This window comes from Lepisosteus oculatus, chromosome 4 (genome assembly GCF_040954835.1).
Source record: "Lepisosteus oculatus isolate fLepOcu1 chromosome 4, fLepOcu1.hap2, whole genome shotgun sequence".
Classification (NCBI taxonomy): domain Eukaryota; kingdom Metazoa; phylum Chordata; class Actinopteri; order Semionotiformes; family Lepisosteidae; genus Lepisosteus; species Lepisosteus oculatus.
This window is the reverse complement of record NC_090699.1, coordinates 12170111-12191984: the sequence shown is the minus strand read 5'-3', so window position 1 is coordinate 12191984 and position 21874 is coordinate 12170111. Positions and strand designations below refer to the sequence as shown.

General features: G+C 48.5%; 1 protein-coding gene and 3 non-coding genes across 6 annotated transcripts; 2 read left to right on the top strand and 2 right to left on the bottom strand.

The window, feature by feature from the left end:
* Positions 1-1884: 1884 nt before the first annotated feature.
* trnad-guc (transfer RNA aspartic acid (anticodon GUC)) lies at positions 1885-1956 on the bottom strand. The gene has a single exon. It is a non-coding gene; the product is annotated as a tRNA-Asp (tRNA).
* Positions 1957-4171: 2215 nt separating this feature from the next.
* Positions 4172-15620, top strand: LOC138238340 (prostasin-like). 3 transcript variants are annotated; one of them, XM_069188648.1, is made up of 5 exons: positions 4172-4437; positions 11499-11673; positions 13708-13979; positions 14207-14355; positions 15185-15620. In XM_069188648.1, the coding sequence occupies exons 1-5, from the start codon at positions 4380-4382 to the stop codon at positions 15347-15349; spliced, it is 819 nt and encodes a 272-aa protein (XP_069044749.1). In that variant the 5' UTR covers positions 4172-4379; the 3' UTR covers positions 15350-15620. The 3 variants fall into 3 exon arrangements, with proteins under 3 accessions (XP_069044749.1, XP_069044750.1, XP_069044748.1); XM_069188649.1 differs by lacking the exon at positions 4172-4437 and adding an exon at positions 9824-10091 and having other exon boundaries at positions 14207-14324; XM_069188647.1 differs by lacking the exon at positions 4172-4437 and adding an exon at positions 9824-10091.
* trnar-ccu (transfer RNA arginine (anticodon CCU)) lies at positions 7010-7082 on the top strand. The gene has a single exon. It is a non-coding gene; the product is annotated as a tRNA-Arg (tRNA).
* trnad-guc (transfer RNA aspartic acid (anticodon GUC)) lies at positions 7482-7553 on the bottom strand. The gene has a single exon. It is a non-coding gene; the product is annotated as a tRNA-Asp (tRNA).
* Positions 15621-21874: the final 6254 nt, after the last annotated feature.

Sequence of the window (21874 nt, the reverse complement as noted above, 5' to 3'; positions counted from 1 at the left end):
AAAACCAGTCTAAGGTGCTGTGTCCAGCTTAAAGTTTCCCCTAGAGGCGTGAGCTTGAATCCGACTCCTGCGAAGGAGCTTTTGTCATGCTGTCTTGTAGGACTGCAAATGAAAAAAATCACTAACGTGGGAAATGTTTTCACAACATCTCGCATTTCGCGTGTCAAACGTTCATGACCTGCTGCATTCTTTTAAAATCTCAAAAATAAAACTGGAATAACCGAGTCCGTAGATGTTAGTGCGTGAGAAGGAGCAGTACCGGTACCACGGCTGGAAACAGGTTTTACAGGCATTTCTGAAAATTATCAAAATCAAAGCCGAAGCCTGAAATAATCAAGAGAGAACGCTGTGTCCGTTACAAATCGGTTTGAATCCCACTCCTGAAACAGAGCTTTTCTCAGGTTGTCTCGTAAGACTACAAATGAACGAATCACCAAAGTACGTGGCAAATTTTTTTTTACAATATGCTTGGATTTGGATCTGCCTGTGTGCCTCACCAATACTTTTTCTCTTTGTTGCTGCTCCGAGTCCGTCTTTGAAATCCCACCTCGCACAAGTCCTTCTGGCTTGAGACCGTGACGTGTATTTCTGTGTCAGTGGATTCAAGCACAGAGGTCTTTTCAAGGAAACAAAGGGACAGTGGCGTAGGGTCGGTGAGGCTTTCTGTAGGAGTGTGGGTATGAAGTGGGAAACTGCTCGCAGTCCTGAGTGGGCACCCTCGCAAGCTCACCAGATAACAGGCGCGGTGTTGTTCGTGGTACCGTGTGATACTCATAGTTTTTTTCTGAAACAACAATCGAAAAATTGAACGTAAAATGTTGTCTGAAATAGTTTCAATTATGTGTCTTAATTATTAGTAATAAATACAAATTATTTTTTGATTATTGGAGTTCGTGAGGGCAGTGACGGTACCCGGTAGGAGGGGAGGAAGTGGCACACAGTGATGACGAAAAAGAGTCAATAGGCAGGGTGGCCGAGCAGTCTAAGGTGCTGCGTTCAGGTTGCAGTCTCCCCTGGAGGCGTGGGTTCGAATCCCACTCCTGGCACAGAGAGCTTCTATTGTTGCCATGTCAGAGCACATCTGGTTGACAGGTCTTCTCTCTTGCGGGATGACTGGACTTGTCCTCAGAGAGATGCTCCCGCCTGCGTCCGCTCTACAGCAAGAGCGGAAACAACAGAGACAGACTACAAACTGAAATTAATGACTTCACCATGGTGTACGTTTTATTACTCACTGAAAGTTTATGACTTTATACATCTGTGTCATTTTGATTTCTTCACGCGTCGTCCTTTCATAACGACGTGTAATTGTGCGTCTTTCAAGGAGGAAAGCCGAATGAGAAGAATTAAGACACAGGTTGGTCCCCTGCCAGCTAAAAAGCTACACTACACGCGCAGAGCAGCCTGACTGAAAGAGAAATATTAATTGGATTTGGCACTGGCCTCCTAAGCCAGGGATTGTGTGTTCAAGTCCCATCTGGGGTGGTCACTTTGTTTTCTGTTTCATTGACGTGACGAATAAAAAAAATGTTACACTTCATTTTTCTTCTTCCACAAACGAAACCCGCACCAAACAAGAGCGCGGTGCCTTCAGATCACCGATGTGGTACCGCTGTACGTCAGGATGGCCGAGCGGTCTAAGGCGCTGCGTTCAGGTCGCAGTCTCCCCTGGAGGCGTGGGTTCGAATCCCACTTCTGACAGTACCTCTTCTTTTCCTGATGATTTGTTAAGAGTGCAAATGAAAAGAACACAACGACGGAATATGTTCCTAGACAAACATATTTTGGAAACGCCTTTATTAGGTGACGGGCTGCCCGTGTGGAAAAGTAAAAAGAAAATGATGTAAGTTTTCTCCCTCTGAGAATGGGAGGAAAACAACATACCTCCCCGTCGGGGAATTGAACCCCGGTCTCCCGCGTGACAGGCGGGGATACTCACCACTATACTAACGAGGAGCACGTGTTTGCCGGCGGTCGTGAGCTCTGTTTACTGTTTACTTGCTGTCAGGAGACACTTCCTCTTACGACTACTACTGCCGCGGGTTGCGGCTTGTATTGTCTTTCCCTTTCCTTTAGAAGCACGTTTAGAAACCGTGCTTCCACCTGCGCCGTCGTCACTCCCCTGGTATCGTCACAGCTCCTCCTCGGGCAATACGAACTCCTATAGAGTTGGTTCTCTCGACTTTATTCGGTTTCTGAAGGCTGGGAAAGCGCTCTAAATGGGGCACAAGGCACAAGCAATACGCCTTGTTACCGGTTTCGGCTGCGAAATGACGTTCAGAAACGCGGGAGACTTTATTTAAACGGCACCGGGTCTGAACGATTTAGTGATTTGGAACAAGGGAAAGAGCACTTTTGACTATTTTTTTGCAAAGGTGTAGACGACACACATTGTTAAATCTGGTCTACCAGTATCCTGATCAAGTAAGGTCATTTGTAGTGGCATTACTTGTTGACTTTTCCTCGGCTTTTAATGCGATACAACCATGGTTGCTTGCACAGGTACTCTCAGACGACTTCAGGCTAAACAGTAACGTGATAAGATGGGTCCTTAATTCTTATCAAGCAGGACTCAACAGGTCCAATTGGGGAACTGGTTATCCGGGCTGTGTTTTGTCCCCCTCACTGTCCATTTTGCACACTGACAGTTGTAAAAGCAAACCCACAAACAGACATCTCATTACGCTTGCCTATGACACAGCCCTGGTCAGCCTGTTAAGGGACACAGAAAACCATCATGGACCGATTGTAAATGAGGTTACTAAACGGTGGGTTGAGTGCTCTGTGCAGTTAAATGTTTTAAAAACAACAGAGCTGTTCAAGGATTTTAGGAAAAAAACGCAACATCCCTCCAACCTAGTGTAATTAATGGTCAAACTGTAGGAACTGTCAATGATTACAAGTACTTGGACTGGTCATAGCCAAAACTCTGAGCTGGGACAAATTCGGAGACATCATTTATAAAAACAACAGAGACTCTTTTTTTCAGCTAGTTCAAGGTAGAGAGAACCATCCTAAGGCCTTTCTCCAAGTCTTTTACTGAAAGTGTTTAACATACTGTCTCACTTTGCTGGGTTGGTAAGATAAGTACCATTGATAGTAATAGGCTGAGTAAATTAGTCAAAATAAACAGCAAATTGATTGGGGGCAAACAAATCACCTTAAATATCGACTATAAGCAGAGGGAGTCAAGGTTAGCAAGGTGTGTGATGGATTGTGTCTCTCACTCCCTCTGCTGCCAGTTCACACTCCTCCCATCTTGGAGACGCCTCTGTGCCTATTGGTGTCGTACTAATAGACACAGGAAATCTTTCATCCCCACTGCGAGATCTCTTTCAAACAATGTGTCATAACTAGCTTCTCACTTATCTTGCTGTAACACTGTAGCACTATCGCCAACGGCTACTCAGCTAAGGTGCAATCTTTTCTTTCTCTAGAAGCCCGGAAAACTGTATTATTTTTTTTCTCTTGAGCCGTAACGCTTGCATTACCTTGGGAGCAACAAGCTCTTCCCTAAGACCTCGTTACCTGTGTTGCATGAGTGACGGAACTTGGCTCTGAGCGACCACACACCGGCTCTCTACCTCCACAACATATCGAACCTCTAACCAGGGAAAAGGCAGGCCTAAAGACCCACCATGTTACATTCGGCAAACTCTGCCAGCCTGCGGAAAACACCCAGCTCCCGGAGCTGGATTCCCAGAGTCAGAGCGCTGTGCCTTTACTGAGGGTGGCTTGTCGGGTCCACAGTCAGCGGCCCACAGTGCCTTAGAGCAACACAGAGCATCACAGAGCAGACACCTGTCCGCTGACCTGGAGTCTTGAACATCCATGTCCACTCCTGATCTATGTCCATCTGGCCCTGAAACAGATCCCAAGGCAAGGGAGAGTCTTACTGAGGTGTTATCGCACAGGGGTCTGTATCTTCATCCTTCAGCACTTTTCAGGGCTGGATATCATCTGGCCCTGTCAGCGTTTCGAGCCCAGATACCATCCGACATGGGTTCTGGGTGCAGGTATGATCGGGCCCTGTCAGCTCCTCTGGGGTCCAGATACCGTGCACAGATGCAATTGGGTCCAGCTGAGATACAGCTCTCAGTTCTGCCTCTTTAGCGAGAGGGAAGATTCCAATCTGCTGGGGAGAGTGGTTACCAGTGCTGGTGGATCTGTATAAAGCTCAGGGTCTCCAGATACCTGCAGTGCAGTGGGAGCAGTAGTCAGTTCTCTGTGTCCAGGGTCAAGCAGTAGTCAGGGAAGCTCAATCTGCAGTGTTGAGTGTCCAGTGAGAAGCTTGGGAAGGTCAGTCCTCTGTGTCAGTCTAGTGTCAAGTGAGAAGCTTGGGAAGGTCAGTCCTCTGTGTCCAGTGAGGAGTCGGCGAGATGAAGACACCTGTCCTGCAGCTGCTGTTTTGGATCCTGATCCTGGACACACATGAAGGTAAGGAGTGACCAAGCTCCTGGCTCACTTCTCCTGCAATGACCTCGCATGTTCACAGGCAGCAGGCTCTGGCTGGTTTAAAGCTGATTTCCTAATTTATACCTTTTCCACATGAAAGGGTCAATTGAAAAAGCCAAGAGGCTGAGTAAGACTCCTAGACAGCAGGTTTCTCTTATCCGGCTTCGGGAGCCCCCTGGGGGAAAGGGCTGCAGCTCATGACCACGACTTCTCTCCCCATCAAACAGTCTGAAACCAGCGTGAGTGGTGAAGCGGACGCTGGTGAGCTCCATGTCAGAGCAGCGACACAGCAGGATCGATCGCCTGAAACAGGGCTGTAGATCAGACCGACTGGGACCTAGCTGGAAATCTGTTGGTCTCACCGAGAGGCGCCCTGACCGTGTTTGAGCAAGCACTGGGAGTACTGGGATGAGGGTGGGGTGTGGAAACGCTTGTGGAGGCGTGACAAAGGTGCACTACAAAGGGTATAAAGGGCTGTGGCAATGATTATAGAATGTGAATTCTGCCATCAATCGATTAGATTCTCACCATCCGCTGCGACGATAGAGCTCAGTCCATCCCTCAGGATCCCACCCATCCCGGCCACAGACTGTTTCCCCCGGCGCTCTGGCAAGTGGTATCGCACTATTAAAGCACAGACGCTAGACTCAAGAACAGCTTCTACTCTGCTGCAGTACAAATCCTCCACAGCTGACTGCAACACCCCAGACTCGATGCACATCTGCACTATTCACTTTTTACTTGGTCTAACATGTGTCTTTTCTTTCACTACTACACATTTCTTGTTCTGGGAGTTTAATTCATTATGTCGTAACGTACTTACTGTTTATATCGTGTGGCGTCGTCTGCTGTACTGTGTGATGTGTATGTCCCAGGAGATCAGAGTGAATAAGATGTACAAGTACATATGGCAATAAACTCCTCTACTACTCTACTACTACTAATCTTCTTTATCGTGTTCAAGTCAAAATAGTGGTGTTAATGTACAGGAGTGTCCAGTCAGTCAGTGTGTCTGTATGAACCCCCCTCTCTCAGTGCAGTGTAAATGTACTGGAGTGTCCAGTCAGTGTGTCTGTATGAACCCCTCTCTCTCAGTGCAGTGTTAATGTACTGGAGTGTCCAGTCAGTCAGGGTGTCTGTATGAACCCCTCTCTCTCAGTGCAGTGTTAATGTACTGGAGTGTCCAGTCAGTCAGTGTGTCTGTATGAACCCCTCTCTCTCAGCGCAGTGTTATTGTACTGGAGTGTCCAGTCAGTCAGTGTGTCTGTATGAACCCCTCTCTCTCAGTGCAGTGTTATTGTACTGGAGTGTCCAGTCAGTCAGTGTGTCTGTATGAACCCCTCTCTCTCAGTGCAGTGTTAATGTACTGCAGTGTCCAGTCAGTCAGTGTGTCTGTATGAACCCCTCTCTCTCAGTGCAGTGTTATTGTACTGGAGTGTCCAGTCAGTCAGTGTGTCTGTATGAACCCCTCTCTCTCAGTGCAGTGTTAATGTACTGGAGTGTCCAGTCAGTCAGTGTGTCTGTATGAACCCCTCTCTCTCAGCGCAGTGTTATTGTACTGGAGTGTCCAGTCAGTCAGTGTGTCTGCATGAACCCCTCTCTCTCAGTGCAGTGTTAATGTACTGGAGTGTCCAGTCAGTCAGTGTGTCTGTATGAACCCCTCTCTCTCAGTGCAGTGTTATTGTACTGGAGTGTCCAGTCAGTCAGTGTGTCTGTATGAACCCCTCTCTCTCAGTTCAGTGTTAATGTATTGGAGTGTCCAGTCAGTCAGTGTGTCTGTATGAACCCCTCTCTCTCAGTGCAGTGTTAATGTACTGCAGTGTCCAGTCAGTCAGTGTGTCTGTATGAACCCCTCTCTCTTAGTGCAGTGTTAATGTACTGGAGTGTCCAGTCAGTCAGTGTGTCTGTATGAACCCGTCTCTCTCAGTGCAGTGTTAATGTACTGGAGTGTCCAGTCAGTCAGTGTGTCTGTATGCACCCGTCTCTCTCAGTTTAGTGTTAATGTCCTGGAGGGGCTGGTTAGCTCAGTTGGTTAGAACGTGGTGCTAATAACGCCAAGGACGCGGGTTCGATCCCCGTACGGGCCATGAAATCCCTTTTTCCTTTTCCCCAAACCGTTTGATCTTTATTTCCACGGTGAAATGTATTATGCTACGTACAGCTGATAAACGAGAGCCGTGTCGGACTCACACACACGTTCCGGCGGAGAGGGGACTGTTCAAAGATTTAAAAGCGAGGAAAGGTGGCGCGATTTCCACAAGCGATGAGCTCACTGAAAAGAATGAAGCTCACAGAAGGAGTGAAACCCTGTTCTGTAACTTAGCTGCTGGGAATGACAGTGTGGGGGCAGTCTTTCCAACTGTCAGAAAATGCATCGCACACTCCTTAACTTTCTCCCCAAATACGGCTTGCTTCTCTTATGGAGAATAATGTAGGAACTGTGCTCTGCTGCCCTCTAGTGGAACTGACAGTGATTGCGGTCTTTAACACCCGGGACAGTACCGGCTCTCCAGTCCCCGCACAGAACACAAAAGAGCTATAGTCCCTTCGCCAAGCCCCAGTGGCCTAATGGATAAGGCACTGCCCTCCTAAGCCAGGGATTGTGGGTTCAAGTCCCATCTGGGGTGGTCACCTTTTTTTCTGTTTCATTGACGTGACGAATAAAAAAAATGTTACACTTCATTTTTCTTCTTCCACAAACGAAACCCGCACCAAACAAGAGCGCGGTGCCTTCAGATCACCGATGTGGTACCGCTGTACGTCAGGATGGCCGAGCGGTCTAAGGCGCTGCGTTCAGGTCGCAGTCTCCCCTGGAGGCGTGGGTTCGAATCCCACTTCTGACAGTACCTTTCCTTTTCCTGATGATTTGTTAAGAGTGCAACTGAAAAGAACACAACGACGGAATATGTTCCTAGACAAACATATTTTGGTAACGCCTTTATTAGGTGACGGGCTGCCCGTGTGGAAGAGTAAAAAGAAAATGATGTAAGTTTTCTCCCTCTGAGAATGGGAGGAAAACAACATACCTCCCCGTCGGGGAATCGAACCCCGGTCTCCCGCGTGACAGGCGGGGATACTCACCACTATACTAACGAGGAGCACGTGTTTGCTGGCGGTCGTGAGCTCTGTTTACTGTTTACTTGCTGTCAGGAGACACTTCCTCTTACGACTACTACTGCCGCGGGTTGCAGCTTGTATTGTCTTTCCCTTTCCTTTAGAAGCACGTTTAGAAACCGTGCTTCCACCTGCGCCGTCGTCACTCCCCTGGTATCGTCACAGCTCCTCCTCGGGCAATACGAACTCCTATAGAGTTGGTTCTCTCGGTTTTATTCGGTTTCTGAAGGCTGGGAAAGCGCTCTCATAGGGCACAAGGCACGAGCAATACGCCTTATTACCGGCTTTCGGCTGCGAAATGACGTTCAGAAACGCGGGAGAATTTATTTAAACGGCACCGGGTCTGAACGATTTAGTGATTTGGAACAAGGGAAAGAGCACTTTTGACTATTTTTTTGCAAAGGTGTAGACGACACACATTGTTAAATCTGGTCTACCAGTATCCTGATCAAGTAAGGTCATTTGTAGTGGCATTATTTGTTGACTTTTCCTCGGCTTTTAATGCGATACAACCATGGTTGCTTGCACAGGTACTCTCAGATGACTTCAGGCTAAACAGTAACGTGATAAGATGGGTCCTTAATTTTTATCAAGCAGGACTCAACAGGTCCAATTGGGGAACTGGTTATCCGGGCTGTGTTTTGTCCCCCTCACTGTCCATTTTGCACACTGACAGTTGTAAAAGCAAACACACAAACAGACATCTCATTACGCTTGCCTATGACACAGCCCTGGTCAGCCTGTTAAGGGACACAGAAAACCATCATGGACCGATTGTAAATGAGGTTACTAAACGGTGGGATGAGTGCTCTGTGCAGTTAAATGTTTTAAAAACAACAGAGCTGTTCAAGGATTTTAGGAAAAAAACGCAACATCCCTCCAACCTAGTGTAATTAATGGTCAAACTGTAGGAACTGTCAATGATTACAAGTACTTGGACTGGTCATAGCCAAAACTCTGAGCTGGGACAAATTCTGAGACATCATTTGTAAAAACAACAGAGACTCTTTTTTCAAAGGAAACTAAGCCAGTTCAAGGTAGAGAGAACCATCCTAAGGCCTTTCTCCTGAAAGTATTCACTGAAAGTGTTTAACATACTGTCTCACTTTGCTGGGTTGGTAAGATAAGTACCATTGATAGTAATAGGCTGAGTAAATTAGTCAAAATAAACAGCAAATTGATTGGGGACAAACAAATCACCTTAAATATCGACTATAAGCAGAGGGAGTCAAGGTTAGCAAGGTGTGTGATGGATTGTGTCTCTCACCCCCTCTGCTGCCAGTTCACACTCCTCCCATCTTGGAGGTGCCTCTGTGCCTACAGGTGTCATACTAATAGACACAGGAAATCTTTAATCCCCACTGCGAGATCTCTTTCAAACAATGTGTCATAACTAGCTTCTCACTTATCTTGCTGTAACACTGTAGCATTATCGCCAACGGCTACTCAGCTAAGGTGCAATCTTTTCTTCCTCTAGAAGAACGGAGAACTGTATTATTTTTTTTCTCTTGAGCCGTAACGCTTGCATTACCTTGTGAGCAACAAGCTCTTCCCTAAGACCTCGTTACCTGTGTTGCATGAGTGACGGAACTTGGCTCTGAGCGACCACACGCCGGCTCTCTACCTCCACAACATATCGAACCTCTAACCAGGGAAAAGGGAGGCCTAAAGACCCACCATGTTACATTCGGCAAACTCTGCCAGCCTGCGGAAAACACCCAGCTCCTGGAGCTGGATTCCCAGAGTCAGAGCGCTGTGCCTTTACTGAGGGTGGCTTGTCGGACCACAGTCAGCGGCCCACAGTGCCTTAGAGCAACACAGAGCATCACAGAGCAGACACCTGTCCGCTGACCTGGAGTCTTGAACATCCATGTCCACTCCTGATCTATGTCCATCTGGCCCTGAAACAGATCCCAAGGCAAGGGAGAGTCTTACTGAGGTGTTATCGCAGAGGGGTCTGTATCTTCATCCTTCAGCACTTTTCAGGGCTGGATATCATCCGGCCCTGTCAGCGTTTCGAGCCCAGATACCATCCGACACGGGTTCTGGGTGCAGATATGATCGGGCCCTGTCATCTCCTCTGGGGTCCAGATACCGTGCACAGATGCAATCGGGTCCAGCTGAGATACAGCTCTCAGTTCTGCCTCTTTAGCGAGAGGGAAGATTCCAGTCTGCTGGGGGGAGTGGTTACCAGTGCTGGTGGATCTGTATAAAGCGCAGGGTCTCCAGATTCCTGCAGTGGAGTGGGAGCAGTAGTCAGTCCCCTGTGTCCAGGGTCCAGCAGTAGTCAGGAAAGCTCAATCTGCAGTGTTGAGTGTCCAGTGAGAAGCTTGGGAAGGTCAGTCCTCTGTGTCAGTCTAGTGTCAAGTGAGAAGCTTGGGAAGGTCAGTCCTCTGTGTCAGTCTAGTGTCCAGTGAGAAGCTTGGGAAGGTCAGTCCTCTGTGTCCAGTGAGGAGTCGGCGAGATGAAGACACTTGTCCTGCAGCTGCTGTTTTGGATCCTGATCCTGGACACGTGTGAAGGTAAGGAGTGACCAAGCTCCTGGCTCACTTCTCCTGCAATGACCTCGCATGTTCACAGGCAGCAGGCTCTGGCTGGTTTAAAGCTGATTTCCTAATTTATACCTTTTCCACATGAAAGGGTCAATTGAAAAAGCCAAGAGGCTGAGTAAGACTCCTAGACAGCAGGTTTCTCTTATCCGGCTTCGGGAGCCCCCTGGGGGAAAGGGCTGCAGCTCATGACCACGACTTCTCTCCCCATCAAACAGTCTGAAACCAGCGTGAGCGGCGAAGCGGACGCTGGTGAGCTCCATGTCAGAGCAGCGACACAGCAGGTTCGATCGCCTGAAACAGGGCTGTAGATCATATTATAGAATGTGAATTCTGCCATCAATCGGTTAGATTCTCACCATCCGCTGCGACGATAGAGCTCAGTCCATCCCTCAGGATCCCACCCATCCCGGCCACAGACTGTTCTCCCCCGGCGCTCTGGCAAGTGGTATCGCACTATTAAAGCACAGACGCTAGACTCAAGAACAGCTTCTACTTTGCTGCAGTACAAATCCTCCACAGCTGACTGATACACCCCAGACCCGATGCACATCTGCACTATTCACTTTTTACTTGGTCTAACATATGTCTTTTCTTTCACTACTACACATTTCTTGTACTGGTAAATTAATTCATTATGTCATAATGTACTTACTGTCTATATCGTGTGGCGTCGTCTGCTGTACTGTGTGATGTGTATGTCCCAGGAGATCAGAGTGAATAAGATGTACAAGTACATATGGCAGTAAACCCCTCTACTTCTCTACTACTACTACTAGTCTTACTGTTTCAAGTCAAAATAGTGCAGTGTTATTGTACTGGAGTGTCCAGTCAGTCAGTGTGTCTGTATGAACCCCTCTCTCTCAGTGCAGTGTTAATGTACTGGAGTGTCCAGTCAGTCAGTGTGTCTGTATGAACCCCTCTCTCTCAGTGCAGTGTTAATGTACTGGAGTGTCCAGTCAGTCAGTGTGTCTGTATGAACCCCTCTCTCTCAGTGCAGTGTTAATGTACTGGAGTGTCCAGTCAGTCAGTGTGTCTGTATGAACCCCTCTCTCTCAGTGCAGTGTTAATGTACTGGAGTGTCCAGTCAGTCAGTGTGTCTGTATGAACCCCTCTCTCTCAGTGCAGTGTTAATGTACTGGAGTGTCCAGTCAGTCAGTGTGTCTGTATGAACCCCTCTCTCTCAGTGCAGTGTTAATGTACTGGAGTGTCCAGTCAGTCAGTGTGTCTGTATGAACCCCTCTCTCTCAGTGCAGTGTTAATGTACTGGAGTGTCCAGTCAGTGTGTCTGTATGAACCCCTCTCTCTCAGTGCAGTGTTAATGTACTGGAGTGTCCAGTCAGTCAGTGTGTCTGTATTAACCCCTCTCTCTCTCTCCAGTGTCCAGCTCTCCTCTGTCCAGAAGCTCCATTGTGGGTGGACAGGATGCGAAGGAGGGACAGTGGCCCTGGATGGTTTATCTCAGGCTGGTTATGCTCAGTGGAGGGGGAGGTTCCTGTGATGGCACCCTGATCAGTGATCGCTGGGTTCTCACTGCAGCACACTGTGTGGATTTGTAAGTATCTACTGCTTTAGTTCAACTCCATTAACACAAACACAGCTGGTTATTAATAATAAAAATAATAAGAATCCCTTTAGCTCAGCTGGCTGGTTCCTTGTTCAGTGACATTAGAGGCCCAGGTTTGAGCCCCCAGCGGTGGGGGGTCGACTTGATGCGGGAGGGGTGAGGGTGCATACCCACGTGAACCTGGAAGCACTACAATACTAATAATAAAAAACCTTAGTATGCTACATTACGTAGCACCTTTAAAAGTAACATCTCAAAAGCACTTTACTGCCAAAACAAAACAAGCACACATAAGAAACACAAGTAGTTAGAAATACATCAGAAAATCCATGATCATTAGAAAATGAAGCAGACACGCACGCCATTTCAATAACAGCTTTTTTTAAAAGAAAGGTTTTGAGCCGCGATGTAATGCATTCAGGGTAGCCAGCTCTCTGATCTGATGTCCTTTGGGATAGATTTCCGGAGCTCTGGATCACAGCAAGAGAGGTGCCAAGCCATGAAGAGCTTTATAGCCTTAAGGTGCCGAGCTGTATAGCCAAGCATGAGCATTTTGAAGTCGAACTGAAACTTGACAGGAAGCCAGTGCCAGGGCTCCAAGAGAGGAGTGATGTGAACACTTGCAAGTAACCTGGTCAGAATGCCGGTTGCCAAATTTTCAAGTTTGCTCCATGTGGATTTTAAATTCCCCAGCGAGGAGGCAGTCTAGTGACATTTCTGAGATGGAAGAACTATGTTTTTACAGTAATTAGCATTTAAGACACAACAGCCAATCCAATCAAATATTACACCAAAATTTTGTGTTTCATTGAAATGTAATTAGTATGAACATAATATCTGAGTATCATCAGCACAGATATATGATAAGAAGCTGGTGATACAGTCTACTCCTAAATGAACTGAGATCTTCTGCAGGGTCCTGTAGTACCATCGATATCATAGTTCCCTGCATTTATAGTTCCTTTCATCTCTACTCTTATTGACACTGTCCCGGGATCTGTACTGACCAGCAGTCAGGACACCCCTACTCTTACTGACAGTGTCCTGAGATCTATACTAACCAGCAGCCAGGACACCCCTACTCTTACTGACAGTGTCCTGGGGTCTGTACTGACCAGCAGTCAGGACACCCCTACTCTTACTGACAGTGTCCTGGGATCTGTACTGACCAGTCAGGACACCCCTACTCTTACTGACAGTGTCCTGTGATCTGTACTGACCGGCAGTCAGGACACCCCTACTCTTACTGACAGTGTCCTGGGATCTGTACTGACCGGCAGTCAGGACACCCCTACTCTTACTGACAGTGTCCTGGGATCTGTACTGACCAGTCAGGACACCCCTACTCTTACTGACAGTGTCCTGTGATCTGTACTGACCGGCAGTCAGGACACCCCTACTCTTACTGACAGTGTCCTGTGATCTGTACTGACCGGCAGTCAGGACACCCCTACTCTTACTGACAGTGTCCTGTGATCTGGACTGACAAGTCAGGACACCCCTACTCTTACTGACAGTGTCCTGGGATCTGTACTGACCAGTCAGGACACCCCTACTCTTACTGACAGTGTCCTGGGATCTGGACTGACCAGTCAGGACACCCCTACTCTTACTGACAGTGTCCTGGGATCTGTACTGACCAGTCAGGACACCCCTACTCTTACTGACAGTGTCCTGGGATCTGTACTGACCAGTCAGGACACCCCTACTCTTACTGACAGTGTCCTGGGATCTGTACTGACCAGTCAGGACACCCCTACTCTTACTGACAGTGTCCTGGGATCTGTACTGACTGGCAGTCAGGACACTGCAGGATCTGTAATGACTTAGTAGCCAAGACCTGGAACTATGATTTCACCCAGTGTACCGCATGGCTTTCTCTATCACCATACTGGGGAAATGGTTTGGAAAGACTGGTCAGGTGGAAAGGGCACCACCTAATGGTCCAAGGGCACCTCCTACAGTGGCAACCCTGTTGTCCTCAGAGGTCTCCCACTATAACAGCTGTCCCCTACTTTGCAGCCCCTTGAACTGGTGGGAAACAAGTATCACGCTGGGAGGCTATCAGCTGTCGAATTCTAATGAGTACCAGCAAACTCACTCAGTGAAGAGGATCATCGTGCATGAGAGCTACAGTGATTTTACAGGAGGGTCTGATGTCGCCCTGATAGAGCTGAATGCGACTGCCACCTTAAACCAGTACGTCAAGCCCGTCGCCCTGGCCGAGGCCTCCAACAACATCTCTGCCAAGTGGGACTGCTGGGCCACAGGGTGGGGAAACGTCGGAAATTCGGGTAGGAGATGTTGCTGGTTTCGGAACTGGGAAAATTGCATACACACACTTTCAGTGCCACCCAGGTTTCGGCGCCAGGGTGTTTACTTTTCTGACCGTAGTTCAGGCACGATTGTCCCCTTGCGTTCTGTCAGGAAGGGTGCTGAAGTGCGTATGATCAGATGTGGAGGTGCGGACTGAGATATCAGACTCTCCTCTCTGTCTCTGAGTGTCTTCCTTGCCTTCCAGTTTCTCTTTCTGAACCTGGGACCCTACAGGAAGTCCAGCTCCCTATCATGGACAACTTGGAGTGTCAGAGGATGTCAAAGGATCACTACGTCATCCTGCCAGAGATGCTGTGTGCCGGGTACGAGGCAGGAGGCAAGGGCACCTGTCAGGTAGGTTTACTAGAAAGGCGAAGTTGCGTTTGCTTGATTCCCATATACTGTACCTTTCCTGGGTCAATCTGGATTGTCCCGATAGTGTGGATGTACTGTAGATGAGTCTGTCCTTGGATTGTCCCTATAGTGTGGGTGTACTGTAGATGAGTCTGTCCCTGGATTGTCCCGATAGCAAGGCTGTACTGTAGATGAGTCTGTTCCTGGATTGTCCCGATAGTGTGGATGTAGATGAGTCTGTCCCTGGATTGTCGCGATAGTGTGGATGTAGATGAGTCTTTCCCTGGATTGTTCTGATACTGTGGGTGTAGATGGGTCTGTTCCTGGATCGTCCCGATAGTGTGGATGTAGATGAGTCTGTCCCTGGATTGTTGCGATAGTGTGGATGTAGATGAGTCTTTCCCTGGATTGTTCTGATATTGTGGGTGTAGATGGGTCTGTTCCTGGATCGTCCCGATAGTGTGAATGTAGATGAGTCTGTCCCTGGATTGTTGCGATAGTGTGGATGTAGATGAGTCTTTCCCTTGATTGTCCTGATACTGTGGGTGTAGATGGGTCTGTTCCTGGATTGTCCCGATAGTGTGGATGTAGATTAATCTGTTCTTGGATTATCCCGATAGTGTGGGTGTAGATGGGTCTGATCCTGGATTGTCCCGATAGCGTGGGTGTAGATGAGTCTTTCCCTGGATTGTCCTGATTGTCCCAGAACAGTGCAGCTCATTCTTGGGGTTCGGGGGTTTGGCAATGAAGGAGGTGACAGATCGATCACTCTCTCGCTCTCCTCAGCCTCTCACCCTTGACTCTCCACGATCTCTCTCTCTCTCTGCAGGGCGACTCTGGGGGCCCCCTGGTCTGTCGGAAAAATAAGAGGAGCCCCTGGCTCCAGGCCGGGATCGTCAGCTTTGGGCTGCAATGCGCCATCCCGCTATACCCCGGAGTCTTCACCCAGGTCTCCAGCTACAGGGCCTGGATAAAGCAACACACTGGGATCTGAGGCTCCTGCTGAGGACAGCGCCCCTGGCTGACTCGCAGCAAACTGCAGGCTTAGCTCAATCTGATATTTGATTGAATCACCGGTCAATGCCACCTTTTGTACTATTCCCACTGTTACCTCCTCTCTCCCTCTTGTGTGTTTATTACTGAGGAATATTCTGGGATCTCCTCTCTCTCTGGTGTGGCTGTACTCTTGGCTTTGCTCTACTTGCTGTGAGAGATCAGATATAATTGTCTCTCTTTTGGCAGCTCAATAAAATGCAAACATTCAAGCTCTTGGTCTGGGGTCTGAGCTTATTGGAATTTCAACTCTGTACGGCAGTGAATGCATCTCCCTCTGGAATGTGTTGTCCAGTGCTGTGAAGATATAACTAATTTCAGAAATGGTGCATCTCAATGTTCTCTTGTAAACGCTTGTATTGAAGGGTGTTGCTAAGATATACTGTTTCACTTCAATGAAAATGGTTAGTCACAATAATGGTGGTGTATTTGTTTCTAAAAAGATTTACATAGATACACAGGTATAAAGAATTTTGGATTAATACAACAATTTAGGTTGGTTGTATTACAGTACTGCAGTAGAGTGAGGAGCCTGCAGAGGGCACTGTCCTCCCGAGCAGAAACGAGATTATTTCATTAGTTTCAGAATATGGCCTGGTGGTCCGTCTTCCAGTGCTCAGAACTACGGCTTAAATAACACAAAAGAGACACAGCTGGGGATTATAAAACTAAAATAAATACCAGAGAAGGTAGTAGCGCCCGCTAGAGGAGGGATGACGACCATAACAGTCAGTAAGAGTAGGGGTGTCCTGACTGCTGGTCAGTACAGATCCCAGGACACTGTCAGTAAGAGTAGGGGTGTCCTGACTGCTGGTCAGTCCAGATCCCAGGACACTGTCAGTAAGAGTAGGGGTGTCCTGACTGCTGGTCAGTACAGATCCCAGGACACTGTCAGTAAGAGTAGGGGTGTCCTGACTGCTGGTCAGTCCAGATCCCAGGACACTGTCAGTAAGAGTAGGGGTGTCCTGACTACCGGTCAGTCCGGATCCCAGGACACTGTCAGTAAGTGTAGGGGTGTCCTGACTGTTGGTCAGTCCAGATCCCAGGACACTGTCAGTAAGAGTAGGGGTGTCCTGACTGGTCAGTACAGATCCCAGGACACTGTCAGTAAGAGTAGGGGTGTCCTGACTGGTCAGTACAGATCCCAGGACACTGTCAGTAAGAGTAGGGGTGTCCTGACTGCTGGTCAGTACAGATCCCAGGACACTGTCAGTAAGAGTAGGGGTGTCCTGACTGGTCAGTACAGATCCCAGGACACTGTCAGTAAGAGTAGGGGTGTCCTGACTGGTCAGTACAGATCCCAGGACACTGTCAGTAAGAGTAGGGGTGTCCTGACTGCTGGTCAGTACAGATCCCAGGACACTGTCAGTAAGAGTAGGGGTGTCCTGACTGCTGGTCAGTAAGGATCCCAGGACACTGTCAGTAAGAGTAGGGGTGTCCTGACTGGTCAGTACAGATCCCAGGACACTGTCAGTAAGAGTAGGGGTGTCCTGACTGCTGGTCAGTACAGATCCCAGGACACTGTCAGTAAGAGTAGGGGTGTCCTGACTGGTCAGTACAGATCCCAGGACACTGTCAGTAAGAGTAGGGGTGTCCTGACTGCTGGTCAGTACAGATCCCAGGACACTGTCAGTAAGAGTAGGGGTGTCCTGACTGCTGGTCAGTAAGGATCCCAGGACACTGTCAGTAAGAGTAGGGGTGTCCTGACTGGTCAGTACAGATCCCAGGACACTGTCAGTAAGAGTAGGGGTGTCCTGACTGCTGGTCAGTACAGATCCCTGGACACTGTCAGTAAGAGTAGGGGTGTCCTGACTGGTCAGTACAGATCCCAGGACACTGTCAGTAAGAGTAGGGGTGTCCTGACTGGTCAGTACAGATCCCAGGACACTGTCAGTAAGAGTAGGGGTGTCCTGACTGCTGGTCAGTACAGATCCCAGGACACTGTCAGTAAGAGTAGGGGTGTCCTGACTGGTCAGTACAGATCCCAGGACACTGTCAGTAAGAGTAGGGGTGTCCTGACTGGTCAGTACAGATCCCAGGACACTGTCAGTAAGAGTAGGGGTGTCCTGACTACCGGTCAGTCCAGATCCCTGGATGCTGTCAGTAAGAGTAGGGGTGTCCTGACTGCTGGTCAGTACAGACCCCAGGACACTGTCAGTAAGAGTAGAGGTGTGCACCCCCATGTTATGAATAACCTCCTTCTGAATTGCACAGTCTGTCCTCCCTTAAATTCACACTTAATCCCCCTGGTGCAGCAGTTTCTCTCTCCTGCTCCTGATTTGTGTGGCCTGGATAAGGCTGTACTTCAGTGTGTTCAGTGTGGGAGGATGTGGATTCCTGGGGGGCACTGGAATCCTTCAGGCTGAAAGACACTATAAAACTGCAAATGCGTTTTATAGCAGCATGATAAAGAAATAGCTGAAGCTCAAAACACCCAGAACTCCCCATAGTGGGAGAGTGTTTGCACTCTGCTGCTAGTGTCCAAAAGAAGCAGCCCTAGAGCCCTTATATACACAAGATCCAGGTGGCCAATGGGAAACAGCCGTGAGCACTCAACCCCGTGAAACTATCATTTGGCCCTCAGTTTCCACACACAGCTTCCTGGTATTTGTAGTTCTGGCTTATAGGCTTTAGCTGGGAACTACAAATATTATGGTGGCTAATCAATTGGAGCTGCTGGGTGTTGCTGAGCTCCAGCCTCCTGTCCAGAAAGTCATGGTCTCTTCGGACCAAAAAGTTCAGTGAGAACCAGTAGGAAGACAAACTCGAATCCGTCCGACGCAGGGTGTCAGATTACTGTCTCCAGCAGTAGTTGGGGAGGGTCATTCCTCTGTGTCCAGCAGTAGTTGGGGAGGGTCAGTCCTCTGTGTCCAGCAGTAGTTGGGGAGGGTCATTCCTCTGTGTCCAGCAGTAGTTGGGGAGGGTCAGTCCTCAGTGTCCAGCAGTAAATTAGGGTCAGTCCTCAGTGTCCAGCAGTAGTTCAGGAGAACCAGTCCTCCAGTTCAGATACAGAGATCAGGATCCCAGTTGGGACACCTGCTGCAGTGTGTGTAAATGAAGCTCTGACACAGAGATCAGGCCTCACGCCTGCGAGCTTTGCTGAGTTGAGTCTGGATATCTGGTGATGGTGGTAGGTCACAGTGAACCTCAAAGTTAGCACTGCTGCTCCCTCTGAGGTTCCTGGCTCCTGAGCTGGATTGCTCTCCCCAGGTTTCAACAGCTATTTTCTAGGACGTTTGTCTTCTTCCCCCCTCCGCAGAGGCCAGCAGGTTACTGACACACGAGCACCTCCAGACTGTGCCCTTTCCCTACGGCCCTGTGAAGAGCTGGCATTGTACCCACTGGGAGAGCCATTGTGCACCCCCAGTTCCACATTGCACCCCTCAGCTAGACCAGGATGATCCCCGATAAGCGACGGATGTTTTCAATATCCCTAGACAAGACATTCTCGTTAAGTACCCGATACAGACCATAATCACAAAACCTCCACGTGTGAAAATACGAACACAACGGTAGGATCCTGGTCCCTATGCTGTAGTGTCTCTTGGAGGGTTGGAGTTCAGCTCAGGCACAGGATGGGTCTAGTGGAAATATTGGCTCATTCAGATGGGTCTAGTAGAAATATAAGGACTCTCCTTGCTGTTCGGATTCTTCCTTGCTGATTGTTTTTTCAAGCGCTCTGTTTCGTGGTGTAATTCACAGTGTGTTTCTCCCCTCTCTGCCCTGCCCTTCTGTCTTCTGTGGAGAGACTGTCCTTGGGGGTTTCACAGCACCACCTGTCAGAGGCAGAGCAGGAATTGCCTGGAGCTTGTGGAAATGACACCGACTCCCTCTAGTGGTCAGTTTAGGTACCTCTGATAGCATTAATATAATAATAATAATAATAATTGCTTACACTTATATAGCGCTTTTCTGGACACTCCACTCAAAGCGCTTTACAGGTAATGGGGACTCCCCTCCACCACCACCAGTGTGTAGCATCCACCTGGATGATGCGACGGCAGCCATAGTGCGCCAGAACGCTCACCACACATCAGCTATCAGTGGGGAGGAGAGCAGAGTGATGTAGCCAATTCATAGAGGGGGATTATTAGGAGGCCATGATTGGTAAGGGCCAATTGGAAATTTGGCCAGGACACCGGGGTTACACCCCTACTCTTTTCGAGAAGCGCCCTGGGATTTTTAATGACCACAGAGAGTCAGGACCTCGGTTTTACGTCTCATCCGAAGGACGGCACCTGTTTACAGTATAGTGTCCCCATCACTATACTGGGGCATTAGGACCCACACAGACCGCAGGGTGAGCGCCCCCTGCTGGCCCCACTAACACCTCTTCCAGCAGCAACCTTAGTTTTTCCCAGGAGGTCTCCCATCCAGGTACTGACCAGGCTCACACCTGCTTAGCTTCAGTGGGTTGCCAGTTGTGAGTTGCAGGGTGATATGGCTGCTGGCTATAATCTCAGAACAGCATAATCACTTTACTAACTTTATCACTTTATTAACCCTTTACAATTTCTTGCATTAGGAATTATCTTGTCACAGACCTCAGCCTGCTCTCCATGAGAGACACAGACAGGGAGAGAAGCTGGGGGTCAGAGCACAGGGTCAGCCATTTATACAGCACCCCTGGAGCAGCTGGGGTTCAGGGCCTCGCTCAGGGGCCCAACGGAGTAGGATTCCTCTGCTGGCTGCGAGATTTGAACTGGCAACCTCCCAGCCACAGGCGCAGATCCTGAGCCACAGAGCCACCACTCCGCACACAGCATGGTGTGTGCCAAGTTCAGGCAGGGTGGGAAGGACATGTAGTGCCAGAAACAATGGCATCAGCTGAGTGTTTGTGTGTTGAAAGTCATTTTTCTTCATATTCATGCATATGGAAGTCTTGCGTCGTGTGGCACAACACTTAAAAACCAGTGTTTACAGTGCTCCATTATATAGTGGAACAAACAATACAAGATACATTCTCACATGACTCTCTGCTTGCATTGTGGCTATACGTGGTCATTCTAAAAAGCTGACCATTACATATATATTCTTTACTGCTGGCTTGCGTGACAAGCAGCCCCTTCTGCTGAATTGACCCTTTGTTCCAGGAGAGGTCACTTGGTCATTTCCCTGAGAACTATGTCAGCTGTGCGTAAAGACATCATGTGGCAATGTAATCTTTTGAGACCAGGTATCCTGAGACGGATTTAGTAAAATGATATATAGTTAATAAGATATAATACAAACTTATAATAAAACACTTTTAGTTAATTCCCTCAGACAGTTGCCAGGTGAATCAGACTGCTGGGTCTGTGCTCCTGACTGAAGACACCTGGAGCACCTGAAGGCTCACCGAGACTGAACTGAGTTAGTGACTGTCTTCATGAGTGCAGGTTAACAGTGATCAAGGAGCAGAAGTAATGTATGGGCAGATTCTCTCTCTGCAGGGAGACTCTGACTGGTCTGTAAGAAGGATTGTCAGTGGGTCTTGGCTGCTATTGTGAGCTCTGGGACAGGCTGTGCTAGGCCCAATTCCCCTGGAGTCTACACCCAGGTTCTGAATAAAGAAAAACAGTGGAGTTTGAGGCTTCTACCAAGGCCAAGAGCACAATCATACATGCACAATCACATATCCACAATCACACATGCAATTAACACACACAGAGCACAATCACACATGCACAATAACACACACACAGCACAATCACACATGCACATTAGTACACACAGAAAACACAATCACACACGCACATTAACACACAGAGAGCACAATCACACAGACACACATTAACAACCAGAGCACAATTACATATGCACATTAACACGCAGAGCACAATCACACATGCGCATTAACACACAGAGCACAATCACACATGCACATTAGTACACACAGAAAACACAATCACACACGCACATTAACACACAGAGAGCACAATCACACACACATTAACACTCACACAGAGCACAATTACACATGCACATTAACACACAGGGCACAACCACACATGCACATTAACACACACACAGGGCACAATCACACATGCACATTAACACTCACACAGAGCACAATCACACATGCACATTAACACTCACACAGAGCACACAGTGATTAATTAGCTGCTAACTCCCAAAGGACTCCTCTCCTCGGTGACTCGTGTTGAGCTGCAGCTGCTCGCCCTGTGTCACAGCAGACAGAAGACAGAGCAGCTAGACTGCCACACTGCAGGGCTGGTCTCTGTGCTGTTGATCCTCCTGCAACCAAGAGACGCTCTTCTCAGAGGGGCAGAGCAGACCACAGCTCAGAGATCAGCCCGAGATACGAGAGGGGCTCGTTCTACTGATTATGGTAGCCTCAGACATGAGACAGCAGAGGAAAACCACAGTACAAATTCAGCAAAGTCTTCAATACAACAAGGTCTTTTTCCTCCTATGGTCAGTGAATGTGAGTCCTGCCTGGTCACTCAGTCAGAATACTGCCCTG

Excerpts from the sequence above, each read along its gene's own strand:
- LOC138238340 (XM_069188648.1), top strand. The coding sequence starts at position 4,380 with ATGAAGACACCTGTCCTGCAGCTGCTGTTTTGGATCCTGATCCTGGAC. Across the intron at positions 11,674-13,707 it reads GCAGCACACTGTGTGGATTT|CCCCTTGAACTGGTGGGAAA; the intron begins GTAAGTATCTAC and ends CCTACTTTGCAG. Across the intron at positions 13,980-14,206 it reads GGGAAACGTCGGAAATTCGG|TTTCTCTTTCTGAACCTGGG; the intron begins GTAGGAGATGTT and ends CTTGCCTTCCAG.